This window comes from Pelobates fuscus, chromosome 5 (genome assembly GCF_036172605.1).
Source record: "Pelobates fuscus isolate aPelFus1 chromosome 5, aPelFus1.pri, whole genome shotgun sequence".
Lineage (NCBI taxonomy): Eukaryota > Metazoa > Chordata > Amphibia > Anura > Pelobatidae > Pelobates > Pelobates fuscus.
This window is the reverse complement of record NC_086321.1, coordinates 225,259,922-225,285,460: the sequence shown is the minus strand read 5'-3', so window position 1 is coordinate 225,285,460 and position 25,539 is coordinate 225,259,922. Positions and strand designations below refer to the sequence as shown.

At 43.1% G+C, this 25,539-nt stretch overlaps 1 protein-coding gene across 4 annotated transcripts in view; it reads right to left on the bottom strand.

Moving 5' to 3' along the window:
• KANK1 (KN motif and ankyrin repeat domains 1) overlaps positions 1 to 25,539 on the bottom strand; it is a 148,075-nt gene that overhangs the window by 26,566 nt on the left and 95,970 nt on the right. For all 4 annotated transcript variants that reach the window (XM_063455077.1, XM_063455079.1, XM_063455078.1 and 1 more), the window contains exon 3: positions 10,216 to 12,858. In XM_063455077.1, coding sequence (XP_063311147.1) covers positions 10,216 to 12,858 — 2,643 coding nt within the window. The remainder of the gene's footprint in view (positions 1 to 10,215; positions 12,859 to 25,539) is intronic.

The window sequence follows — 25,539 nt, the reverse complement described above, 5'->3', positions numbered from 1 at the left end:
AGGCGTTTAAGCCCATAAACGCCGTGACGGCATAGCACGTCGTAACGGCGCGAACGGGTTAAACAGGTAACATGTAAACATTTCACATATATTCAAATAGATTTTTCATGAAACTGCATAATAGTACATCAAATTTGACCAAAAATACAAGTCATATTATTAAATGCTTATATACCGTAGCTATCGTGTAGAAGTATTGCATGTGTATTATATATTCATAGGCATGTAAATTTATATATTAACATAAAATACATTACTACAATTACACATAAACATAGAACTCTGAGACACCTGTGGAGGGAAGAAAAATCTCGGTCAGTCTAGCAATATACAAGAGGAATATTAGTAAGGAAGTATCCAAGATAGCATCCTTAATTATACGATCCCCTTCTGGGAAAATAAATAATAAATTGCTAACCATCAGAAACAGGGTAATATATGCTGTATGGAAATAATTAGCTCTTATAGTATGCAAACCAAACATCCCAAATCATGCTGTATAAGGGGATATTACTATCACTATAAAATATACTACTGCTTGGTAGTTAATCTGAGCTTTAATTTCTTGTATATTGGGAGGCTCCTTCTTTCTCTAGTATCCAGCTATACAAAGTTTCACAGCCATTAATATATGTACGGCAAGATATAAGGATGGTTTTGACATAGAAGGAAGGTTCAAAGGAAAGAGTAACCTCTCGGAGGTTAAAGCAATATGTAATTTTAAATCTGTTAAGATTTTAGTAACTTCTGATCTACATCAACACAATCCCACCAGATTCGTTTTAATGAACCAAGATTCCTATTACATCTCCAACTATGGCTAGAAGTATTTGATTGGAAATTACACAGCTTAGTAGAAGCCATGTACCATCTAAGAGTAAGTTTAAGAAAGGTCTCGTGTATATTTACACAATGAATAGATTTCCTAAGTATTTTGAAGGAATTTGTCCAAGACTGAAAAGAAAACGTTTTCCCCATTCTATAATAGATCTAGATTTCATATCCTGGTTCAAGGAGTAAATAGCCTTCCTGATCTTAACAGAAATATTTCTGTGTTCAATAAAAGCTTATCTAAAGGGGATTCATTTAATATTAGAACTTTATGGAGAAAGTCCAATATTCTCATATATGTTTATTGGAGAGACCTGATCTTGATTGGATATTTGAAAACCTACTTATATCATCCTCGGCATAGTATATATACTTTATATGAACAAGTCCTGCCTCTAGCCAACCTGTTAAATTAAGATCTTGAATAAAAAAAATTCAAAACGGAGTGTGTTTAGAGAGTTGATGGCTAGAAAAAAAAAAAAAAGTTTCATTATAGGATCTATAGAATGAAAGACTTGATTGATTACTAAAATATCTATATTAAGGTTTCTAAAAATATTTGTATCTATGAAAAAATGAAAAGGATCATGTTTACCACAAACATTTTTCATGTACATACCAAGATTTTGTGCTAGAGTTTCTGTTTCCCCATTCAAGAAAATGGGAGAACATAACAGAATCATGTATAAAGAAAACATTGGGAAAAGATAAGCCTCCCTCTGACATCCTAGTTGTCATTGTTTTAAGCGCAATTCTAGGTTTTTTTTTTACCTCCCCAAACATAAGATGTAAACATTCTATGAAAAGACCATAACATTTCCCTAGGGACTCTGAGAGGAATTGTTCGAAAGAGATACTCCAATTTAGGAAGCAAATAAGAGAGTTGAATTTTACTCCATTTGTCTGTCAAGCTTTTAAGCTCTTGGAGTAGCTCATTATAGTTTTCCCTGGGTCCAGGAACTAACATTAAAGTTTATCTTTATGCCAAGATATGATATAAATGTATTAAACCAGTTAAATCTAAAGGCTTCCGAAAGGGATACCTTCTGTAAATGAGAAAGATTATTATGAATAACTTGAGTCTTATGAATGTTGATTTTGTAATTAAAGAAATTTCTAAATTCCTCTATACAACCCATCACAGCTATAATAAAAAAACTCTTGATTTGTCAAAGTCAAAATTAAATCATCAGCAAACAGTGCTATTTTCTGTTCTTGATTGGCTAGACATGTGAGATGTTTCTAGTTAGTCTGATATATGCTACTAAGGATTCTATAGATAGAATATAGAGTAAAGGCGCTAATGGACAGCCTTGTCTAGTACCATTCCTAATAGGAAACCAGTTAGAATCTAAGTCGTTTCCATATAATTTTGCTAAAGGGCTAGAATAAATGTTACAGTGCAAGATCTTTAAATTTTCCTTCAATTCCAAAAGCGGAGAGGGTAGCGGACAAGAAATTTCAATTTACTCTGTCGAAGGCCTTTTAGGCGTCGACAGCAAATAAGACAGAGGGGATGGTGAACTCTATTGCCAACAGTCGTTAAATTTAAGATCTTACGGACATTATCACAAGCCGATCCCATTTTAATAAATCCTGATTGGTCTATATGGGTTAATTCCAAAATAACCAAACTAAGTCTATCGGGTAAGATTTTAGAGAAGATTTTTATATTTTGATTTATAAGCAAGATCGGGCGATAATTGCTTACATAGCATGGATCCTTACCAGATTTTGGGATTGGTGAGATCATTGCACTCAGCATATCTGATGAAAAACCCATATAATTCTTCTTTTCTGCAAATAAATTGCATCATAGCGGAGTAATAATTAATTTGTAAGTCTTATAAAAATATGCTGTAAAGCAGTCTGAGCCTGGGGCCTTGTTTTTAAGATTCATAATTACTCTTAATTTATTCAGCTGTGATGGGTTTGTTCAGAGTATCTATTTTTTCCAAATCAATTTTGGGAAGAGATAGTTTAGTAAAAAAAAAGAATTTAAATCAATAAGAGAAACTCTATTATCCTGTAGATTATAAAGGGAGGCATAGTACTCTGCTAAAGCCTTACCTATGTTTTGAGGGGACAGATTGATTCTTTCACCTTCTATAATTTTTTTAATTCCATATTTCTTTAGATCAGGTTTGAGTATTTTAGAGAGGGATTTCCCCACTCTGGTGTTACTAGTATACCATCTTTGATTTAAATGTGTGATTGATTGTTTGACTTTTTCTTCTAATAAAAATTTGATCAGGTCTCTCATAGCCAAGTGATAAGATCACTATACCACTACCACGGGTCCATCCCTCAGCACACAGCAGGCCAGAATAGGCCTCCTAAAGGACCTGACACCACACACCTGTCACTCCCTGCATAAATAAATAATGTTATATACAACCAGGTACGATACTGCTTAACAAAGATGTACTATGTACCAATTCTCGAGTAACTTAAATGAACTTTAGAAAAGAAAGTAAAATCCCTATCTTTTGGATGTAGAGTTCTCCAAATGTCATATAAATCATAATTACCGGTAGTAAAAATCTCCTGTAGACATTTGGAGCGAGATTTATATGAATTTGACATATGCTTAGAGATTGTAGAGTTCTATCCAGCTTAATGTCTAAAATTGTATTCCAGTCACCACCAATGAGTAAAACCCCATTTTTTTATTTTCTCCACTTTCCCCAGGTTTCTTAAAAAATGCGTACATATTATATCATTTAATTTACAAATAAGAATTTTTTGGCATGAGGGTAAATATGTAAAAGCAAAGACAATGTGGCGTTCTATGCATTTACACATAGAAATTAACTTGGAATAAAGGATAACCTCTTGTATTTCCCAAAAAGCCACATTTATTTCCACTCTTGTGTAATAAATCCAGTGCCAAAGTGTGTTTTATTAACCAATTACAATAAAAAAAAATGAAAAAAGAATGTACAATGGCAGGACATGGTGCCCAGAGGTATGCTGACCAAGTAAACAATGCTAGGTAAACATGAACACATCTAGCAAATGGTTTAAGAATAAGGTCACATGTAGATAGGTATTTAGGTAGTCAAATAGTTTCCCATACTCAAGCAATATTTGACTTTCACTACCATAAAAGCTTACAGATCCAGTGTAGCCACCCAGACAACAATCTCAACGAAGTGGTCTGGGAGCAGTTTCCCCTTAACCCTGCAATATAAAACATTGCAGTTTTAGTGTGTTAAGACTGCCTCTAGTGGCTGTCTACAGTCACTAGAGGTGCTTCCTGCTGTTTGACTCTGTGAAGCGGCAATGGACATCGCCACGCTTAGTATGAGAACATCCAGCCTGTTGAAAAACCCCATTGGCAAGTTTTCCTATGGAGAAGGCCTAATGTGCGTGTGCATAAGGTTTCCCCCATCGGCTGACATTGGAGGAGCCTACACCATCCCCGAGGGACATCAGCAATGGAATCAGGTAAGTATATTTTTAACACATTAAATGGGGGGCAGAGGAACACAAGCTTTATATTCCTAACACTATAGTGTTCCTTTAGGTAAATGCAATTAAGCATTTATTAAGTAGTATTTTAACGAATAGAACCCTGAGCTATGCGTTTTTCATAGGTGTCTCAATAATCATATGATGGGTATAAGCCAATCCTGACTAACGTTTACCTAGGACACTGTCTATTTTGACCCAGATCCTCCATGCAGTGGAGATCCTCAGGCCAGTGGATTAATCTCTTGAGGGTGGAGCCCCCGTCGCCCTCAATAAACTGCCCTTGTGAGTATATATTCCTGAAGGGGATATTCATTATAGCAGATTAACAAAGAATCCTAAATATAAGCCCTACGTAATGCGAACCATATCAAAGGTAAAACACCCAATCCCCTTGTAAGAGATATAGACAGCACCATTACCGAGAAGACATTTTTACAGCTTAATTGTAATGACAGTGATTTACATTGTGCACGATGTCTGTTAATTATAATTCCCTTCAACAGTAATATTTCACTGCAATTTTATATGCTTGAGACACACCTATTTGTTTTACTTCATTTTATATAAGCTTCATTAATAAAACTAAAACTATCATTAACAGCACAGACTCCATTGTTATAGACAATATGTACCGAGCCTCATTTCCTACATGGCTTGCGTGCACTGCTGTGATCTGCTGGATGACTCACCTGTACTAATAATGCTTAATATTTAAACAGGCGCTCTTTGTTGTAAAAAATAAATACTATATATATATATATATTTATTTTATTATTATTATTTTTTTTTTTTTTAAGTATTGGTCCTGCTTTTGATCAAAGGGTTAACGTGTGTACTGCAAGCAAACATGATGGGCTGTGTAAAACGCAACCCATTATTAAACAATCCCAGCTTAAAGGACCACTCTAGTGCCAGGAAAACATACTCGTTTTCCTGGCACTAGAGTGCCCTGAGGGTGCCCCCACCCTCAGGGACCCCCTCCCGCCCGGCTCTGGAAAGGGGAAAGGGGTTAAATCTTACCTTTTTCCAGCGCTGGGCGGAGAGCTCTCCTGCTGCTCTCCTCCTCCGATCCGCCTCTTCTCCTCCCCGTCGGCTGAATGCGCACGCGCGGCAAGAGCTGCGCGCGCATTCAGCCGGTCACATAGGAAAGCATTCATAATGCTTTCCTATGGACGCTGGCGTGCTCTCACTGTGAAAATCACAGTGAGAAGCACGCAAGCGCCTCTAGCGGCTGTCAGTGAGACAGCCACTAGAGGAAATAGGGGAAGGCTTAACCCATTCACAAACATAGCAGTTTCTCTGAAACTGCTATGTTTATGAAAAAATGGGTTAACCCTAGAAAGACCTGGCACCCAGACCACCTCATTAAGCTGAAGTGGTCTGGGTGCCTAGAGTGGTCCTTTAACACAAATCTAGCCCCCTCTCACATTACCATTACTGTTGTGCTTAACGTGACACTTTAAATAAAATAAGTTAACAAAATAGAGACACAACCGCACATAGAATTTTTTTTTTTAGTTCGTTGTGATTCTATTTGTGTGTAAATTACTGCCCTTTTATTTAAAAACACGAAACAACTGTTACAAAAGCCATAAAACTTAAGTCGTGCAGAGCATGATTGTATGTAACGTGGCTGAGTATGATTGAGTGTGGAGTTGGCTGAATGTGATTGAGTGTGGGTGTTGTGTGTGGATGTGTTTTTTGGGTTTTTTTCCTTCAAGTGTTTTTGCCCCTTCCTGCTTATCTTATTGGAGATTGGTAGGAAGAGTAAAAAAAAAATAAGCACAAGGTCGGTATTATTAAGCATTCACACACTATTCTACTAAATGGACACTCCACTGCTCATATGCAAACCAAGTAAAAATCACTGTTTATTAGATATACCCCATGTGAAAACTTGCATTCATTTAATTATGCATTTTTTAAATTTGGGTTTATATCTAAAACAGCTCGTCTGCTGCCTTTGCAAGTCCTCCGCTTCTAACCTCGCCTAGACTTTCTGTGGCTGTCCCAATGCAGTTCAATGAAAAGTATTTGCAAGGCAGGTGCTCTGGGCAATTTCTGCTGCTTGAGTTCAGTGCAAATAAGCTAACCAAACCAGGAAGTAACAGGACCTATTGTCCGATTGAAAAGATAGGGGTATGTATTTAATTCATAAAAAGTGTAAATTTCTATTGCAATCTGCACTTTTTCCAAAACGAAGAAAAGAGGACACACTCTTCACACAAAGATTTTCAGCAACCTAAAATGCTTTAGGGATCTGGAGTGTCCCTTTAACACTGGTTCTGGAAGGGTTAATAAAAACACACTTCTTCTCCGATTGGGCTCTGTCCCGAAAACTCCCAGGTGGCCTTGCCTTTCTATTCTCTGTCCTCCTCTCCCTCTCCCCGGTCTGTCCTGTTGGTCAAAACCGGAACTCACCTAATCTTACTTCCTTTCCAGACTCTCTTCTCTCTATAATTCTCACCTTCCTAGCTCTGGACTTTTCTCCCATCTATAATGGGATTCTCAGCAAACACCTATTACTTAATAATAAGTACCGTAATACTTAAGTAAAATAAGTAATACTTCATAAAATGTAAAACTCTCTAAAGGAGGGCCTACAATTTGACCACAGAGCGACATACCAGCGGACATAATCAACACTGTTACATATTATACTTAATGCTGTGTAACCTATGGGATGGTCGGGGCTCATGTGGGTCCGTGGATTGCGCGGATCTACATACGACTGACCAAGCGCACTTATACAATCTGAATGAAAAATACTCACTCGTTTTTCTATTTCTGCGGTTTTACTTTCTTTTTGAAGGACTACCAAGTGTGATTATTCACACTATCTTATTTGGTATGAGTTCCTCATACTGTAACACTGTACTGAATTCATTTGCAAGATTTTTATGTTCATGATGACTGTAATGACTGACAAATCTGCAACATGAGGCAAAAATAAAGAATAAAAGAAATCAAATACACTTATATCCACGACAGTTTGTTAATTAGGTGAACTGACTGGCTTAAATAACATCAACATATACTTTGTACTAGACTAGTAGGGGTTTGATCTCTGGGGCTCCCTGTGGGACAGACCGCATCCATGGTGGTCCACTGGGGGAACATGTGGTCTGTACCTCCAGCCTGGCACTCAGTGAATGAGTTGGCGTGTTGCAACAGTAACCAAGCAGCAGCACTCTGACTCCTTTTTTGAGCGGCAGAGCCAAAATGAAACGCAATTTAGTGTATTGTTAAATTGGCATTATCCTAAATAACAGGTTTGCAAGGGGAAGGTGCACTTGGCCTGGGTCCCCCTCGGCAGGCGATCTCCAGAGCTTAGGTCACAATAGCACCCTTTACGACCCTGGTAGTTCCACTCTGAGCAGTGGTGGAAGAATTAAGCACCATACTTTGACAGCAACTAATAGATGTGGACACAGCACTATGTCTCAATTTCAATGGTCAAACTTTGTCAGAAACCACACTGTTTTTGTTTGCAAGGTAACAGGGGCAACTTTCATGCCACAAAATCGTTTCATTAAGATGAAGGGATTTTGATATTTAGACAGTCTCTTTAAGGGAGTAACTTTTCAGCACACTTAGACCAGTTGCCTTAAGTAGATAACAAGTTCTGCCATTTTGAAATCTTCTTCAAAGCTTCCTTCAGGGAAGCACTGGGAGCATTTTAAGATATTCAACGGAATGCCTTGCTGAACACTTTTGTAGAGCCACAATTAATATGTAACATTTAGGTAATTCGAAGACATTAGACCGGGCAAACTTCCACATTCCAGATGTTGTGAACTGCATCTCCCATACTTCTCTTAGAACAATAATGTTGGCAAAGCATCAGAGGAGATGTAGTCCAAAACATCTCGAGTGATGAAGATTGCCTTTCCATGAATTAGTTGCAAACTCTGTGTATATGTAGCACAGCAATTTTTACTTTTACGAAAGGGACAAGTGTTCACCCATTTCCTGTCAAACCATTTGCAAGCAGTTTGGCAAGAACTATTGCTCTCCAAGCACGAAAAGCCCAGGCCCTCTGCTGCATTATCCATCCTATTCCTTCCAATACTAGAAGGCAATAACAGGCTGTGAAATATGGTGTATAGAAGACGTGGGCATTCAATTTCGGACAAGCATATTTTCGTAAAATTTTTGACTATTTGTCCTTCAATGAATGAACAAAGAACAAATTGCTTATTGGAAGAAATTTTGTCCTGCAATTCTTTTTTTTTTTTTTTATATTATAAGGAGGGAGCTACTGGCTCGTGGCACCCTCCTTGTAAGGTACGGGACTGTGCTACCAACATACCCTCCTTGTAAGGTACGGGACTGTGCTACCGACTGCTCTCTAAATTCTCCCATGTTCCCCTTTCACACTTGGCCTATGTGCCTCCATATTAGTATCAGGGTGGTTAAATCCTCCCTCCTGCCCTTACCTGTTGTGCCGCAAGTAGGGGCATGTCTAATAAACAGTCATACAGTTTAACTCAGAGTGCCCTGACAGGTCAATCTTGAGGCTTACTGGTCAGTCAGTTTTTATTATTTAGCCTCCACCCACCGCCAATGGGTGGGGACAATAGGTTACCTGTGCCAGGTCTCCTTTTATTGTGTTAGCGACTGGGCAGCAATAGAGGCAGAGTTGCTTGTCTTTGTTTTTATAACAGCAAGCAAGTACTGGCTGCTTGCTGTTTAGTAGATATGCTCCTATTCAAACCACAGCAGGTACTGGCAGGAGGGGAGATTTAACCTCCCTTATTTACCAAGACCAAGTATTTTTTTTTACTTAGTATTAGTAAAGTTGTCTGAAGGATGAAAATTACAAAAAGGAAGGGCTTTTCATAATTTTGATCTTTTAGCTTCTTAGTAGATAGCTCCCTAATCTTTGTCAGATTGCTATGATACAAAGACAAACAAACAAAAAAATAACCATCTACTAAACAGCTCACTAATTTGGTAACCTTAAATATGGAAATCACACAAGGGTACCAATTTAGGGAGTTATCTACTAAATGGCTGCAAGATGAAGCTGTGGCCCTCATAAGAAGTTCATTAGTCTGTATGAAATTGCAAAGTAAAAATAATGGCTGAATTTCATCCACAATTAATGAACTGATGGATGAAAAAATGTGTCCACGTCCAAAACGAACATTTCAGCGGTGCCCAAGTCTATTGTATGGTACGTGGGTTGTTTATTTACACAATTAAACAAAATTGACTATAGCAAAAGAATTCTCTCTTGCCGTCTGTGTACCTGCAGTACTGTTTAAACCTCCTTAATTATCTCCTATTCCCCATACATATGCCCACTAATAAAATAACAAAAGCGAAAACTACATCAGAGTGAAAACAGCACTTGGAACACAGCAATGAGAAGCTACCTAAATACAGACTATTCACTATGCTCACACCAATAACACAGCAAGGATGGTATATATTGCATATAGATTACTGAAAAGGTCACACCACAACTACTAATGGTGCCGTTCAGCTACAAACAAAAAAAAAAGCATGTGAAATGAAAGAGGACATGGGGGAAGACAGAATGGGAATCAAGTAAAACAAAGACATTTAATGAAGAGAAATAGAGAATGGCGAGTTTAAAAAACAACTGAATGAGCATGGAAGTTAAAGTCCAATAAGAATAACGAGAGGAAATCTAAGAGGAAGGAGTGCTAAGGTTGATTACGTAAGAGGAAACCGGAGGAGATAATTAAGTGTGGTTCCTGAAATAAGGGATATGTGAGAACAGTTTAGAAATGACTGCTGTAATGAGCATCAATTGTTTAGTTAGCTCTTCCATGCAACATCAAATTACAGTAAAATTACTAAAGACTTTGTGAGTGTCATTAAGTTGCAGACAAATCCATGCCCTCCATCATTGTACATTGGAAAAATGTGTCTTACCTTCCGAAGAGTCCATCTCCATAGGGTGTCTTTGGATGTCGGAACTTCTTAGCTCTTCATTGCTCCCATACTTCATGACAGAGTTAAGGGAAGTCAGAGTACTGATGAGTTGAGAATTTAATGAGCCAATCTGTGAATAAGGTTCCCCAAAGGTCTCAGCCAGCTCACTGTAATTCTCTGCAAGAAGCATCTGTTGCTCCTGAAGCAGCTTCTGCACACGTTCAATATAATGATCTAAGGCAGCAGAAGACTCAGATTTAGACTCGGTGGCCTGTACTACCTCGCTCGCTTGTTCCTGCGAGATAACTTCTTCAACAACTACAGTCTTTGGATCAGGAGAGGGGGAAATAGACTCACTGGGGCCAACTGCTATGCTTCGCAACTTCACACCAATCAGAAAACTATCTGCAATGTTTATCTGCCCTACCCCAAAATCTTTGGTCTTGGGTATTGAAGATGTAATTTCAAAATCTGAATCCGAGGTACATATTCCAATTGAACGTGTTTTTGGTAAAGCACTAATATCCTTCACTTTGCCATCACCTATAGCTACTGAGCGCAGCTCCACGGTTTCAGTGTTTGTTTGTTTGCTGGACATAGTCATAGCCATGCTTGTGCTTGTGTGCACAAGGCTTGGCACTTCGGTGTTGGTGTACTGAGTTGTTAACTCCATTTCTGTGTTGGTTTGCTGGTTAACTGTCCAAGGTGAAACTGTAATGGCAGAATCCACTTTGCTCACAAAGTCTGTATTCATACCGCGCGAGAATAATTCTAAACAGGGCCTAATAGTAACATCAACAGAACAATCTCCACATGCTATAGACCTCACCTCTTTTATTTCCAGCTTTGTCTTTTTAACATCCAAGTGTCTTGCGTTCTGCTCTACCCAAAGCCCAGTATCAACGAGGGCTTTGTCATCACTCATTACAAGATCCCTCCCAGAGCCCATGTCACAAGTGTCTACAAACTCTTTTACAATCCAGTGATTCATTGGTAAGTCAGAACCTACAGCTGCATGATGAAGGGTAGGTTTGCACGTAACACCAATACTACTCGTCTGAAAACAATCGCCAACACAAACATCTACAACATACACATGATCTCCTGTGATTTGGTCCCTCATTTCTACAACAGCTTCCACAGACTTGCTGAAAGCTAAAGGCTGAGCCATTACTGCTTTGTCTGCTTTTTTCCTAGAGCCGGCTGCCTGTAGTTCATGTTTTAATTTGGTCATCTCCATAGCATATGTTGTTTCCTTTAAGTCTGTTTCTAGCCAGTAGATTTTATCTTTAAGTGCTTCAATTGTTTGCTGTTGAAGTTCAATTTCTTTCTCTGTTTCTGTTGACACCCCAAGCAGATCCTCAGTCACCCCAACCCCAATACTTTTGAGTTCTACTTCATTTCCAACACAGGCCTCCCTTTGGGATTTTGAGGACCTATGATATATAACTATGTCATTCATGTTTTCATCGGCACCTACAGCAACAGACCTGTAACATTTTTCCTTCGCTTTGTTGTCTCTGCTCTGGGTAGGTTCACAGCAAGGCTCAAAACTAGTGTCTTGTATTTTCTTTTCCAAAGCTTGCATTTCAGCAGTAAGTTGTCTGAATTCCTTAAGAGTATGAGAATTCTGCTCTGGTGACTCCTTTTCTTCATCAGAGTCTATGTGCAACTCCCCACTAGATCTGACCTGGGAACGGCTTTCAAAACCTGCAACATTGCCTGCGCTATAAGACCGTTTGCGGAACCCTGTAGAATCATTCTGATGGCTTACTTTTTGGCTTTTGATTTCAGACACAAGCTGTCTTTTTTCTTCCTGTAGTACTGAAATCTTTACCTGAAGTATGGGGATTGTTTTTACTTGTTCTTCAAGTTCTTTCAAACGCTTAAGTGCAACAGCCATCTGTTCCCTGATGTTTTGAAGATGCATAGGGCTAACATTGGTAACCGGTGTAGTTACCCCTGAACTTAGTGGGCTGTGACGGATAGAGCTTCCCAGAGATGAAGCAAAGAAGGCACTGTAATCCCCATTGGCTTGGTGTCCATTCTGCTGGGTCATTAGCGTGTTTCCTGTGGACCCAGTGTAGGATGACAGGGAACCAGTAGAGCCCATACCACTAAAACTGGCAAGCCTAGGCCTACGTACATCATTGAAGGATGAAGCAACCTGCATGATTACTTTTTCTTGTTCTAGCCTCCTTCGAGTTTCCATTAAAGTTTTCGTAACATGAAAGTTGTGTTTGGGGAGTTGGGGAGAAGGAGGCGGCAGAGGTTTATTCTCCGGTATCGAAAGAAAATTTGGAGATTCTACTTGAAAGTCAGAGGGCCTTCCAGAGTTTGAAACGGTATGTCTCCTGGCTATTAGGGCAGGAGACTGCTTATTTTCATCACTGTTTGAGGATGATAGAGAGTCTGTAGAAGGCCATACAGCATCCTGTTTGGAAGGATTGTTCCCCCCCGAAAACTGAGGAATTAACTTGCGTTTCTTTAAAATGGCCACCTTCTTGATAGTATTTCCCTTTTGTATATCTTCCACATATTTAAGAAAGTCCAAATCTAGCTGATAACCATAAGGAGTCTCCAAAAAATATGGAACTTGAGTGTCTTTGTCATTTTCACCATTCTGGACATTTTCCTCCTTTCCTGCATATAAGAAAGAAAAAAAAAAAAGATAAAATACTTAAGCATGTTTTTATAAACAAATCATTTCAATAGGTAAACTCATGACATGCTAACTTTAGATAAAGCTAAAGTCTTAGCAAGGATTAACTTAAGCAAATTCATTTTTCCATTACTCTGAATTTAAACTGTGTTAACTGTGTCAATGTTTGTATGACTTGTGCAATTATAGAGCAAGGCAAAGAGATGTTGAGTTACTCTTTCTGAGTTCTGTGTTTATGCCTGTTTTCATAGAAGTTCATCTATAAAAAATACACTAAACAGTATATTATTGCCAGAGACAAACACTATTCTGTCCCCATTCTAGCCAACAAAATGTAATTGAGCATGACTTTTGTAACAGTGTAGTTTGCAATAAATAAGACAGCCACATGTATATTGCATAACATGTACGTTTTATTTTCATAAACCAGGAGGAAAGCCACTAGGGCACAAACATTTACCTGGGAACTGCTTGTTAAACAGCAAACATTCATTATCATCAGCAAATAAGCAAGTACTCTTCCGTGAAAAAACAGACCTGCTCTGCAACAATGTGCATTGGAATAATAATTAAAACTGGTTAAAAATCAGACTAGCTTGGAAAGGGTGGATTTTACGAGCATTCCCATTAGATCACCCTTTTGCAGTCCAAGCTGCTGAACAAATTTAGAAGGTCAGGTGATACAGTGTATTCTTGTTGTTACAGATAATTTCAGTAGTCACATTTTAAGGGAATTCAAATGCCTCTTTTCAATAAACATACATCAAACATATTCTCCCCCCTCCCCCCAGCACCACCATCACCACCACACACGCAAATACCAGTTGTTTAGAAAACAAGGGTAAGCTTTCCAGGAGAGAACGAGTTCCTGAATTTGCCTGCTTGCCTGGCATGCTAATTTTGTTTCTCTGGTACAGTATTTTCAATCCACCATCCATGACACACACACAGCTAAAAATATGCAGATGGACCCATTCCCTATGCCGTCTGAAATTCCAAAGCTGAAAGAGAAACGGTCTAAACTCATAACAGGGAAGTCAAATCTGGATCCTTCAGGCGAATGCCCGTCTGGGACTACCAACATAAAAAGACAGACTGGAAACCCAACCTTGCTAAATACAGAATTAGTTATTTTAGGTATACAGCTTACAGCTTAGGATCCAGGAACAAAAGGAGTTAAATATGTACAGTATATAATGAGAGCTCAGGCTGGAAGAACAAAGAATAGAGTGGAAGGGGAAGGGAAAGAGTTATGATTTCAAAACACTTACATGTAAGCAGAGGCAGCAATGTTCCCAGCAGACAGAGGGAGCCTCTGTGGGCTCATACTGACACTGCCTGTCACAGATCAGTAAACTACTACCTCCAGACCTGCCTTTCTAATTTTTTTTTTCTTTCTTTGCCACATAAGGAAAAAATCCCACATTAAAGTAAACTTAGCTAGACAGAGCTGACATTTTCATAGGACAGCCTTTCACCAATGAATCCTGCTGCACAACTCTTTACACCACCCTCTGAAACACTCAGCTGTTCAAAGAACACACGTTTTAACCAAGAGCAGGCATATTAAAGGTACAGTGTTTGTTAAAACCTATTTGTGTTAGCAACATGCCTGTAGGCAGCACAGATCCATTAACATAGGGAACAACTTTTGTCTGTTTTATTTCTTTCCTTCTAAGTACTGTACAATGTGACTACCGCAGTTAAATTAATAAAATATATATTTGTAATATTCTAATAATCTAAAGGAATCACACACACAAAAAGGTTGCAATTTGGGTTTTCACAGGTTTCGTGCCCACCAGGAAAAACCTGGTGTTTGAGTGTGTTTTTTTTTCAGATTTATTAATGTAACACAATAATGATATTGTGGGCATCAGCACACTGCAATGCATGATAGAAATAAACATCCTTCTCACACACAAATACTGAGTTTTGAATCAGGCTTTACTAATATTTAGGTAGAACACTGCAGCGTATTAACTGGCGCATGGCTGTGGAGCATTGACCCTTTCAAGGCAGAGAAGATTACCAGGGAACTACTATGGGAAATTTAATTTGTTTCTACTGAGCGGGCAATCAGTGGACACCTGTGGGGCTATTTATTCAAGCACTACTGGGTGGATGATTAGTGCCTCTTCGCACATCCATGGTTTATGAAAATTAAGTCGCTATTAAGTGGCTCTACCACCCCCCATATCCAAAATGAGCATTTCATAAAGATAGAACTAATGAAATAGTCATACTGACTGTGTTGGAATTTCACTGACATTTCACATTGACAAATACCTGCTCAGGTCTCAAAATAGTTTTTGCTCATTTGTGCCATTACAGAGTGAACCTATACCATTGCACATCAGACTGACTATTCTGAGACCTGCATATGAATTTATCGAAGGGCAAGCTACGGAGTTTCTCTAAGCTTTTGTCCATTTATAGGATTCTCATATTCTCCGTTTTTGTTGCACACACATATACATACAGTATCTTACAAAAGTGAGTACACACCTCACATTTTTGTAAATATTTTATCATATCTTTTCATGTGACAACACTGAAGAAATTACACTCTGCTACAATGTAAAGTAGTAAGTGTACAGCAAGCATGACAAACTCAAAGTCTAGCATGGGCCACAAGATTTAGGTTTATGTGGGCAGCAAAACAAAACATAACATTTTCATAGAAACGTAGGTTTATTTTGAAAATTACAGTATTAAAAATAAAAACAGCATCCCCCTCTACTAAACCGCATACTAAATCCCAGTCGCTCCCCCATATACTAAATCCTAGCACCCCCTCTAGCCAACTCACATTGCCGCTGCCAGTATGCAACTCCGGAGTCCAGCCTTTGGTATACCCCAAATGACACCGTCCGCACCCTGTGCCAAATCTGATCCTCCCGCTACTTCTTGAAACCCTGTGAAGGTGGAGCACGTTGAGGTCACGTCGGAATGTGACGTGGCGTGCCTCCATGCGCCTCCAGGTACTCCACTGTCCAGTCGCAGCCAATGCAACACTGACCAACACACACACACACACTGACACACAGACAGACACACGCCCATTCACTGACACACACACACACACATACTTTTCTTTTCCCTACCTTTGGGAGCCGATGTGGGGCCTCTCCCTAGGGTCCAGTGGGGATCTTCTATCTGCTCCTCACTGCTCCCTCACGCTGTTTGTTAATGCGGGGTGCCGGAATATGACATCATATTCCGGCACCCGGCTTCACTACAGACGGCGCACTAGGGAGCAGTGATGAGCAAGAACACTGAGCTCCCTCGCTGGCCCTCCTCCCCGGTCGGGTAAGTTTTAGCAGAGTAGGCACCTGCAGTGTGGGGAAAGCAGGTGCCTACTCTGCTTGGAACACTAGGCATGTACTCGCGGCTTGCCGGGCCGCAAAGATGTCCCTTGTGCGTCATATGCGGCCCGCGAGTTTGACATGCTTGGTGTACAGCCTGTATAACTGTAAATTTGCTGTCCCCCCCAAAATACCAACCCACAGCCACTAATGTCTGAATGGTTGGCAACAAAAGTGAGTACACCCTTATGTGGAAATGTCCAAATTGGACCCAATTATCCATTTTTCCTCCCCGGTGTCATGTAACTTGTTAGTGTTACAAGGTTGTTACGGACCGCAGTATATTAGCCCACGATATCCGTTGGTATCCTCAGGAAATCCACAGTCACGACAGAAAGCACGGCAATATTCCCCATCCTCCCAATAACCGGACGAAACACAGTTTGGGAGTCAACTAACTCGGTTTATTCACAGGCAGTATATTTATACAGTTCCCCATGCAAGGGGTTTCCAGACAGTAATTCCAGGGGATTTCTCCCACCATGCACCGTGACTTTCCCAACAGGCCTTGCTGCACGAGGGAGATACTCCCACTAAAATGGACGACTAAGTGGATTATCTCCTCGTGCAGCGAAACCGACAATTGACATTAAAATACAGAAATTACACAATATTCGGTACTTTGCAATAGTTGAACGTTCGGTAGATAGCTGGGGTCGGAGCGCACACTTTGGGAGAATACCGCTCCGATCCCAGCTGAATTGACCGAACGCCGCACATAATACAATAAAACATTAAAGTGAGTTTAAAAGTACCGACTAAGTACGGGACATACAATGGACCGAACGCGGGGCTCCTGAACGCGCTGGAATTCCAGCGGCGTTCAGATCATCGAGTAGCCGTTTTCAGTTCCAGGCTCTCGACGACCGAACACCGCTGCAGGGACAAAGGATCCAAGATGGCCGACCGCCGCATGGTCGGTAGTGGCTCGACGGCCACCTCGGAGAGCCTTTAATCACCGATTGCAACAATGTTGCAATCGGTGAATTGGTACCACACGACTTGGGAATGTGTGGTCGACATGGGGAGCCCGTATTCGTACGGCGAACGGCCAGGATAGCCGTGGTTCGCCGTATGAATGCTTGGTGCGCTGGCCGCATACGGCGGCCAGCCTGCGAACGGCCACACTACGATACATACATAGGTTAAAAGACACAGTACATATTCAGCCTACGGACAACCTTTAATAACTACAGTCCAGAAGTGGCTAGTTTTGCCACAATGCTCCCCCAGAACCAAGCCGGCATACACAGTCTGATCCCAACGGATCGGCTTGGGGATGTCCGGGAGAGTACTCACAGATCACTTCTCGAGTTCAGTCTGTCTAGATAACCCGTCAGCGTTACCGTTTTGTTTTCCTGGCCGGTAATGGATAGTAAAGTCAAAGGGCTGCAGCGCCAAGCTCCAGCGCAGCAGCCTGGCATTGTCTCCAGACACACGGTTTAGCCACACTAACGGGTTGTGATCTGTGAGTAAAGAAAAAGGTTGTCCGTACAAATAGGGCTGTAACTTTTTAAGGGCCCACACCACGGCCAGGCATTCTTTCTCGATGGCGGCGTAGCTTACTTCGCGGGGTAACAACTTGCGGCTTAAGTAGGCTACGGGATGTTCTCCGCCATCGGCTCCCACTTGGCTCAGCACTGCCCTCAATCCAAACATTGAAGCGTCTGTGTGGACAAGAAATCTTTTAGTTGGATCAGGAGCCATTAACACGGGAGCATTAGTTAGTGCAGTCTTGAGCTGTTGGAATGCCTGCTCACACTCTGGGGCCCAGACAACCAGTCGGGGAAGGTTCTTTTTGGTCAGGTCCGTCAGGGGTTTGGCCAGGGTACTGTAGTCGGGTACAAATTTCCTATAATACCCTGCAGTCCCTAAGAACGCTAGCACCTGGGTTTTGGTCCTGGGGGTAGGCCACTTGGCCACGGCCTCAATTTTGGCTGGCTCGGGTCTCTGCTGCCCACACCCTACTCGGTGTCCTAGATACTGCACCTCGGCCATCCCTATGTGGCACTTACTCGGTTTCAGCGTTAACCCCGCTCCCCCAATACGATCTAGGATCGCCCCTATATGTTGGAGGTGATCTTCCCAAGTCTGGCTGAAGATGGCTATGTCGTCCAGGTAGGCACAGGCATAGTCTTGGAAGCCGTCCAGTAGTCGATCTACCATCCGCTGAAAAGTAGCCGGAGCGTTTTTCATCCCGAAGGGCATGACCTTGAACTGGTACAGGCCAAACGGGGTGACAAACGCCGACTTGGGGATGGCATCATCGGCTAAAGGAATCTGCCAGTATCCCTTACATAAGTCAATTGTAGTGAGATACTGGCCCCGGGCCATTTTATCTAGCAGTTCGTCTATACGGGGCATCGGGTAGGCGTCAGACACGGTCTTGTCATTCAGCCTCCGGTAGTCAACGCAGAATCGGGTGGTGCCGTCCTTTTTAGGCACCAGGACTACCGGTGATGCCCAGGGGCTATCTGAGGGTTCGATAACCCCTAACTGCAGCATTTCATCCAGCTCGGCCTTCATATGAGTCCGGACTGATTCCGGGACCCTATACGGGGCCTGCCGCATAGGTAGCTGTCCCGGGGTTTCAACTCGGTGGGTGGCCAGCGGAGTGTACCCAGGTAAATTAGAGAACGTAGCCCCTTTAGCTACGATCAGCGCCTGTATCTGGGCACGCTCGCGAGGGCTTAGCCGCTCCCCCAGTTGAACCCCCCGGGAGGGCTCTACCGGCTCTTCCGGTTCTAGCAGATCAGGTAGTGGTAAGTTCTCCTGATCTTCCAGGGCTGAGGCACAGATTGCCGTCACATCCTCTATCCGCTCGTGGTAGGGTTTGAGCAGGTTGACGTGAAGCATGCGTCTCTTCCCTACCCCGGAGCAGGGGCCAATCACATAGGTAGTGTCGCATCGCTGCTCCACTACCTGGTATGGGCCTTGCCAGATGGCCTGCAGCTTATCTGTGCGGACAGGTTTTAAAATTAAAACCTTCTGCCCCACTTGAAAGCTGCGGTCCCTGGCTCCCCTATCGTACCATCGCCGCTGACGTTGTTGGGCCGCCTGGAGGTTGGTGTGTACGGCCTGGGTTAGCGCCTCCAGTCGGTCTCGGAACTCCAGTACGTACGATACTATAGGGGTTTCGCTAGCGATACTCTCCCCCTCCCAGTGCTCCCTAATTAAGTTTAAAGGTCCCCGTACTCTTCTCCCGAACAGTAGTTCGAATGGGGAGAACCCGGTCGATTCTTGGGGAACCTCTCTATACGCAAAGAGCAGGTGAGGTAGAAATCTCTCCCAGTCTTTGTGGGTTTCCCCGAACGTCCGAAGCATCTGCTTCAGCGTCCCATTAAAGCGTTCACATAGTCCATTGGACTGGGGGTGGTAGGCTGAATTGACTATGGGCTTAATGCCACACACTTTCCACATCTGTTGGGTAACCTCAGCAGTAAATTGGGTGCCCCGGTCAGATATTATCTCCTGGGGGAACCCTACTCGGGAAAATACTTTTATCAGAGCTTCCGCCACGGTTTCAGCGTGAATGTTAGAGAGGGCTACTGCTTCGGGATATCGGGTGGCGTAGTCCACCACAGTTAAAATGTATTTCTTCCCCGAAGGACTGGGTTTTGGCAGGGGCCCTACTATATCTACGGCGACCCTGCTGAAGGGTTCGGCGATAAGGGGAAGGGGGCATAACTTGGCCTTGTGGCGATCCCCTCGTTTTCCTACCCTCTGGCAGACGTCGCAGTATGTGCAATATTGTCGCACATCCTGTGAGATTCCGGGCCAGAAAAACGCGTGTGTTAGGCGGTACCGGGTACGGGTCATCCCTAGGTGTCCTGATAAGGGGATATCGTGAGCAATTCTGAGCAGCTCCTGCCTATACTTCCGGGGTACCACTAGTTGTTTGTTCGTCAAAGTGACGGACCCCCCCACGTCCTTCGCCGTGATACGGTACAGTAACTCTTTTTCCCACGTGTAATGCTCCCCCTCTAGCCCGGTCTGGACAGCTTGTGCCCGGTCCCTATAGACTTGTAGAGTGGGATCGGTCTGTACTTCGGTGATAAAGGTAGTCGGGGTATCCCAGGATATGGAAGTCGGGTGAGGGTCGTGGTCTCTTACCTGAGCCTCAGAGTGTATCGGTGTAGCCGTGGTGCGTGCCTGTTGCCGTGTGGTTACTGGATGGGCTTCCTGGTAGGGTGCCTGCGGAACAAAGGCAGAGGTCATCTGACCCAAATCATTCCCTAACACAACATCTGCTGGTAAGTTCTGCATTAGTCCCACTTCTACTGTCCCCTCTCCCGCACCCCAGTTCAAATGTACTTTCGCCGTGGGTAGTCGGTATACAGCTCCCCCGGCTACCCGAACGGCCACAGATCCGCCGGTATGCGTGCCCTCCGAAACCAAATGGGGGGCTACCAGGGTTAAGGTGGCTCCCGAATCTCGCAGACCCTGCACTTCGGTTCCCTCAAGAGTTACCAGTTGTCGGTGATGCTGCCGGTTATCAGTGGCTCGGACCGACATGACTTCGTGCAAAATGCCCAGAGGTTCCTCCGCCTGCACACTCCATAAATCCTGAGTGGCGGGGTCCCTCTGGTAATGGTGAGCAGCCGCCCTGGGTGCGGGGTTTGGACGGCCCTGATTCCAGGTGGGCCTGCTGCGATTCTGGGTGCATTCTCGGGCCATATGCCCCCATTGTTTGCAGGAATGGCATTGGATGTTGGCCCGCCCGTTGTATCTGGACGGTGGCGGTATCTGTCCTTGTGAGGGACGGAACGGGGCAGCGGTGGGCGCTAGGGGTGTTGTGGCGCTAGGTAGTCCTGGGGGTCGGGAGTAGCTTTTGGCTGCGGGTCCCTGGGGTCTCCGGGCATCAAAATGTTGATCGGCCAATCTAGCCGCTTCCGTTAGGGTCAGGGGTTTCCTATCCCGTACCCATTCTTGTGTCTCCGGGGATAATCCATTAAAAAATTGTTCCAGCAACATCAGCTGGCGCAATTCCTCCATGGTGGTGGCGTTGCTGGCCTGGATCCACCCTTGGGAGGCTTGATCCAATTTGTGTGCCCACTCTGCGTGCGAATCTCGCTCTGGTTTGCGTAAGTGTCGGAACTTGCGCCGGTATGCCTCTGGGGTAATGGCATACCTCTCCAAGATTGCACGCTTTACTTTGGCATAATCTTTGCTGTCCTCACTGGGTACAGCACGGTACGCTTCGGCTGCCCGACCTGCTAGTTTGCTTGCTAGCAGTTGCACCCATACGGACCGTTCTAGCTCATGCAGATCACACAGTCTTTCAAAGTCCTGCAAGTACCCGTCTATCTCGTCCTTTTCCTCGCAAAAAGCCCTGAAGGCCTGGTACGGGATCTTGGGCTTTACTGGATTGTAGAGGGACCCTGGGTTTGACTCGGTTCGAGCCAGGGTGTGTTGCGGGCTGTGTGCCATAACATATTCCTGCACATTTGCCATTACCATATTTAACATGGCATCTGATATCGGTTGCGGCAAAAACGCTAGCCTGGTCCTCATTTCTCTTTCATAGAGCGTTTCCTCCATAACTGCCGGGGGGGTAGCGCTGCGGGCTTGGTCTCCCTCCATCAGCTCGGCAATGATTGTCGCCTTGTTTTTGCTGCTGGCTACTTTCCCTCTGGCTTCCAGTAGTTCCTTTAACGTCTGTCGCTTCAGTATTGTATAGTCAATCTCCATACGAATTGCCTTTGCTTTCCTCGTTCGGTAGTTCCAGTTACACGAACTCCGTTTTTCGGCTGTAAGGTTCGGATCCCGTCGCTTGCCACCAATTGTTACGGACCGCAGTATATTAGCCCACGATATCCGTTGGTATCCTCAGGAAATCCACAGTCACGACAGAAAGCACGGCAATATTCCCCATCCTCCCAATAACCGGACGAAACACAGTTTGGGAGTCAACTAACTCGGTTTATTCACAGGCAGTATATTTATACAGTTCCCCATGCAAGGGGTTTCCAGACAGTAATTCCAGGGGATTTCTCCCACCATGCACCGTGACTTTCCCAACAGGCCTTGCTGCACGAGGGAGATACTCCCACTAAAATGGACGACTAAGTGGATTATCTCCTCGTGCAGCGAAACCGACAATTGACATTAAAATACAGAAATTACACAATATTCGGTACTTTGCAATAGTTGAACGTTCGGTAGATAGCTGGGGTCGGAGCGCACACTTTGGGAGAATACCGCTCCGATCCCAGCTGAATTGACCGAACGCCGCACATAATACAATAAAACATTAAAGTGAGTTTAAAAGTACCGACTAAGTACGGGACATACAATGGACCGAACGCGGGGCTCCTGAACGCGCTGGAATTCCAGCGGCGTTCAGATCATCGAGTAGCCGTTTTCAGTTCCAGGCTCTCGACGACCGAACACCGCTGCAGGGACAAAGGATCCAAGATGGCCGACCGCCGCATGGTCGGTAGTGGCTCGACGGCCACCTCGGAGAGCCTTTAATCACCGATTGCAACAATGTTGCAATCGGTGAATTGGTACCACACGACTTGGGAATGTGTGGTCGACATGGGGAGCCCGTATTCGTACGGCGAACGGCCAGGATAGCCGTGGTTCGCCGTATGAATGCTTGGTGCGCTGGCCGCATACGGCGGCCAGCCTGCGAACGGCCACACTACGATACATACATAGGTTAAAAGACACAGTACATATTCAGCCTACGGACAACCTTTAATAACTACAGTCCAGAAGTGGCTAGTTTTGCCACAAAGGTCTCAAGTGTAAATAGTGAGCAGGTGTGTTAAATTTGGTGTTATCGTTCTCACACTCTCTCATACTGGTCACTGGAAGTTCAACATGGCACCTCAAGGCAAAGCTCTCTGAGGATCTGAAAAAAGAATTGTTGCTCTACATAAAGATGGCCTAGGCTATAAGAAGATTACCAAGACCCTGAAAATGAGATGCAGCACGTGGGCAAGACCATACAGCTGTTTCACAGGACTGGTTCCACTTAGAACAGGCCTCGCCATGGTCGACCAAAGAAGTTGAGTGCACGTGCTCAGCATCATATCCAGAGGTTGTCTTTGTGAAGTGTCTTTATGAGTGCTGCCAGCATTGCTGCAGAGGCTGAAGGGGTGGGGGGTTAGCCAGTCAGTGCTCAGACCATACGCCGCACACTGCATCAAATGGGTCTGCATGGTTGTTATCCCAGAAGGAAGCCTCTTCTAAAGATGATGCACAAGAAAGCCCACAAACAGTTTGCTGAAGACAAGCAGACTAAGAACATGGATTACTGGAACCATGTCCCGTGGTCCGATGAGACCAAGATAAACTTATTTGGTTCAGACGGTGTCAAGCGTGTGGCAGCAACCAGGTGAGGAGTACAAAGACAAGTGTGTCCTGCCTACAGTCAAGCATGGTGGTGGGAGTGTCATGGTCTGGGCCTGCATGAGTGCTGCTGTCACAGGGGAGCTACAGTTCCTTGAGTAAACCACGAATGCCAACATGTACTGTGACATACTGAAGCAGAGCACGATCCCCCTCCCTTCAGAGACTGGGCCGCAGGGCAGTATTCCAACATGATAACAACCCCAAACACGCCTCCAAGACGACCACTGCCTTGCTAAAGAAGCTGAAGGTAAATGTGATGGACTTGCCAAGCATGTCTACAGACCTAAACCCTATTGAGCATCTGTGGGGCATCTTCAAACGGAAGTTAGGGGAGCGCAAGGTCTCTAACATCCACCAGCTCCATGATGTCATCATGGAGGAGTGGAAGAGGACTCCAGTGGCAACCTATGAAGCTCTGGTGAACTCCATGCATATGAGGGTTAATGCAGTGCTGGAAAATAATGGTGAGGGGTGTACTCACTTTTGAACATACATATATGTATACATACTTATATGCAAAACTACAGATGGCAAGGGTGTAAAGGTTCCTGTAATACTCCTAAAATGTGAATGCACCATATGTAAATCCCTCCATATATAGTGCTCTACACACACCTTGCATACAGTAAAATAGTAATGCAAATCCAGACTACAAAAACCTTTAAGCCACTTTTTTTTTACATACTCAATCCTTTGTATGTTTCCTTGTTTTTACTCAGGGGGGAAAAAAGCACTTTGCGTACACTCTCTAGTAACACTGGAAGCACTGTGCTCTTAGACAGTGCCCCATTGATTGCCAGAAAAAAGAAAAAAAAATACAGTATCTTGCAGTGCACTTATACTAACTACAATTTTAAGTCAACAATTTATTTTCAGTGTTTGTAGACTCCGTTTTCACGCTTTCTATTTACTGTAACCAGAACTCTAAACACACATTTCCCCCATATTTTTTGCTGGCTTGATCCACACAAGAATAAATAGATATATATATATATATATATATATATATATATATATATATATATATATATATATATATAATAGATTAGATATATAAAGATTAAAAACTCAAACAAAAATAAGCAATTTAAAAACACACACAGTATAACTCAACAAAATGTTTCAATTCTGAACAGGTAAAGCACACATATATGTTCCTGTGCATTGTTAATGTAATAATGTAGTTAACTAATAATATATTTGGAGCTTAATATCAAGTACAGTTCTCCAGGTCATTAACTGGACATACATCATATTAAAGGAAAAGTGAAACAAAACAGGCAATGCTTAACAGAAGGAAAAAAAAAAAAAAAAGTAATAAAACATAGCTTTGGTTTCTGTCCAAAACATTCTGGAAGGAATTAGTTTAACGCAAACACTTTCCCAATGGCAGACGCTATTAAAGGGACACTATAGTCTCCAGAACAACTACATGTTATTGCGTTTGTTCTGGTGAGTGGAATCATTCCGTTCTGTCTTTTTGCTGTAAACACGGTCTTTTCAGAGAAAATGCAGTGTTTACATTACAGCCTAGTGATAACTCCACTGACCACTTAGCAGATAGCTGGTAGAGGTGCTTCTTGGGGCAGTGCTGCACAGTGAGCAGCACTGCCATTCAGTGTCCTCACCCTCTGCATGCAGACATTGAACTTTCCTCATAATTCAATGCATCTCTATGAGGAGATGCTGATTGGCCAGGGCTGTGTTTGACTTGTGCTGGCTCTGTCCCTGATCTACCTCGTTATCAATCTCAGCCAATCCTATGGGGAAGCAGTTAGTAGTAAGTCCTCCAATCATTATTAGAGTTGTAATTCTCAGGAAAGCGGAGGCATAATCAACAAACAGCTAAATGTGGTTATTACAATGTTAACGACAAAACACAGCACTGTTGGAAATATAATATACCATTTGGCAGCAGTGAATTTCCCCCCC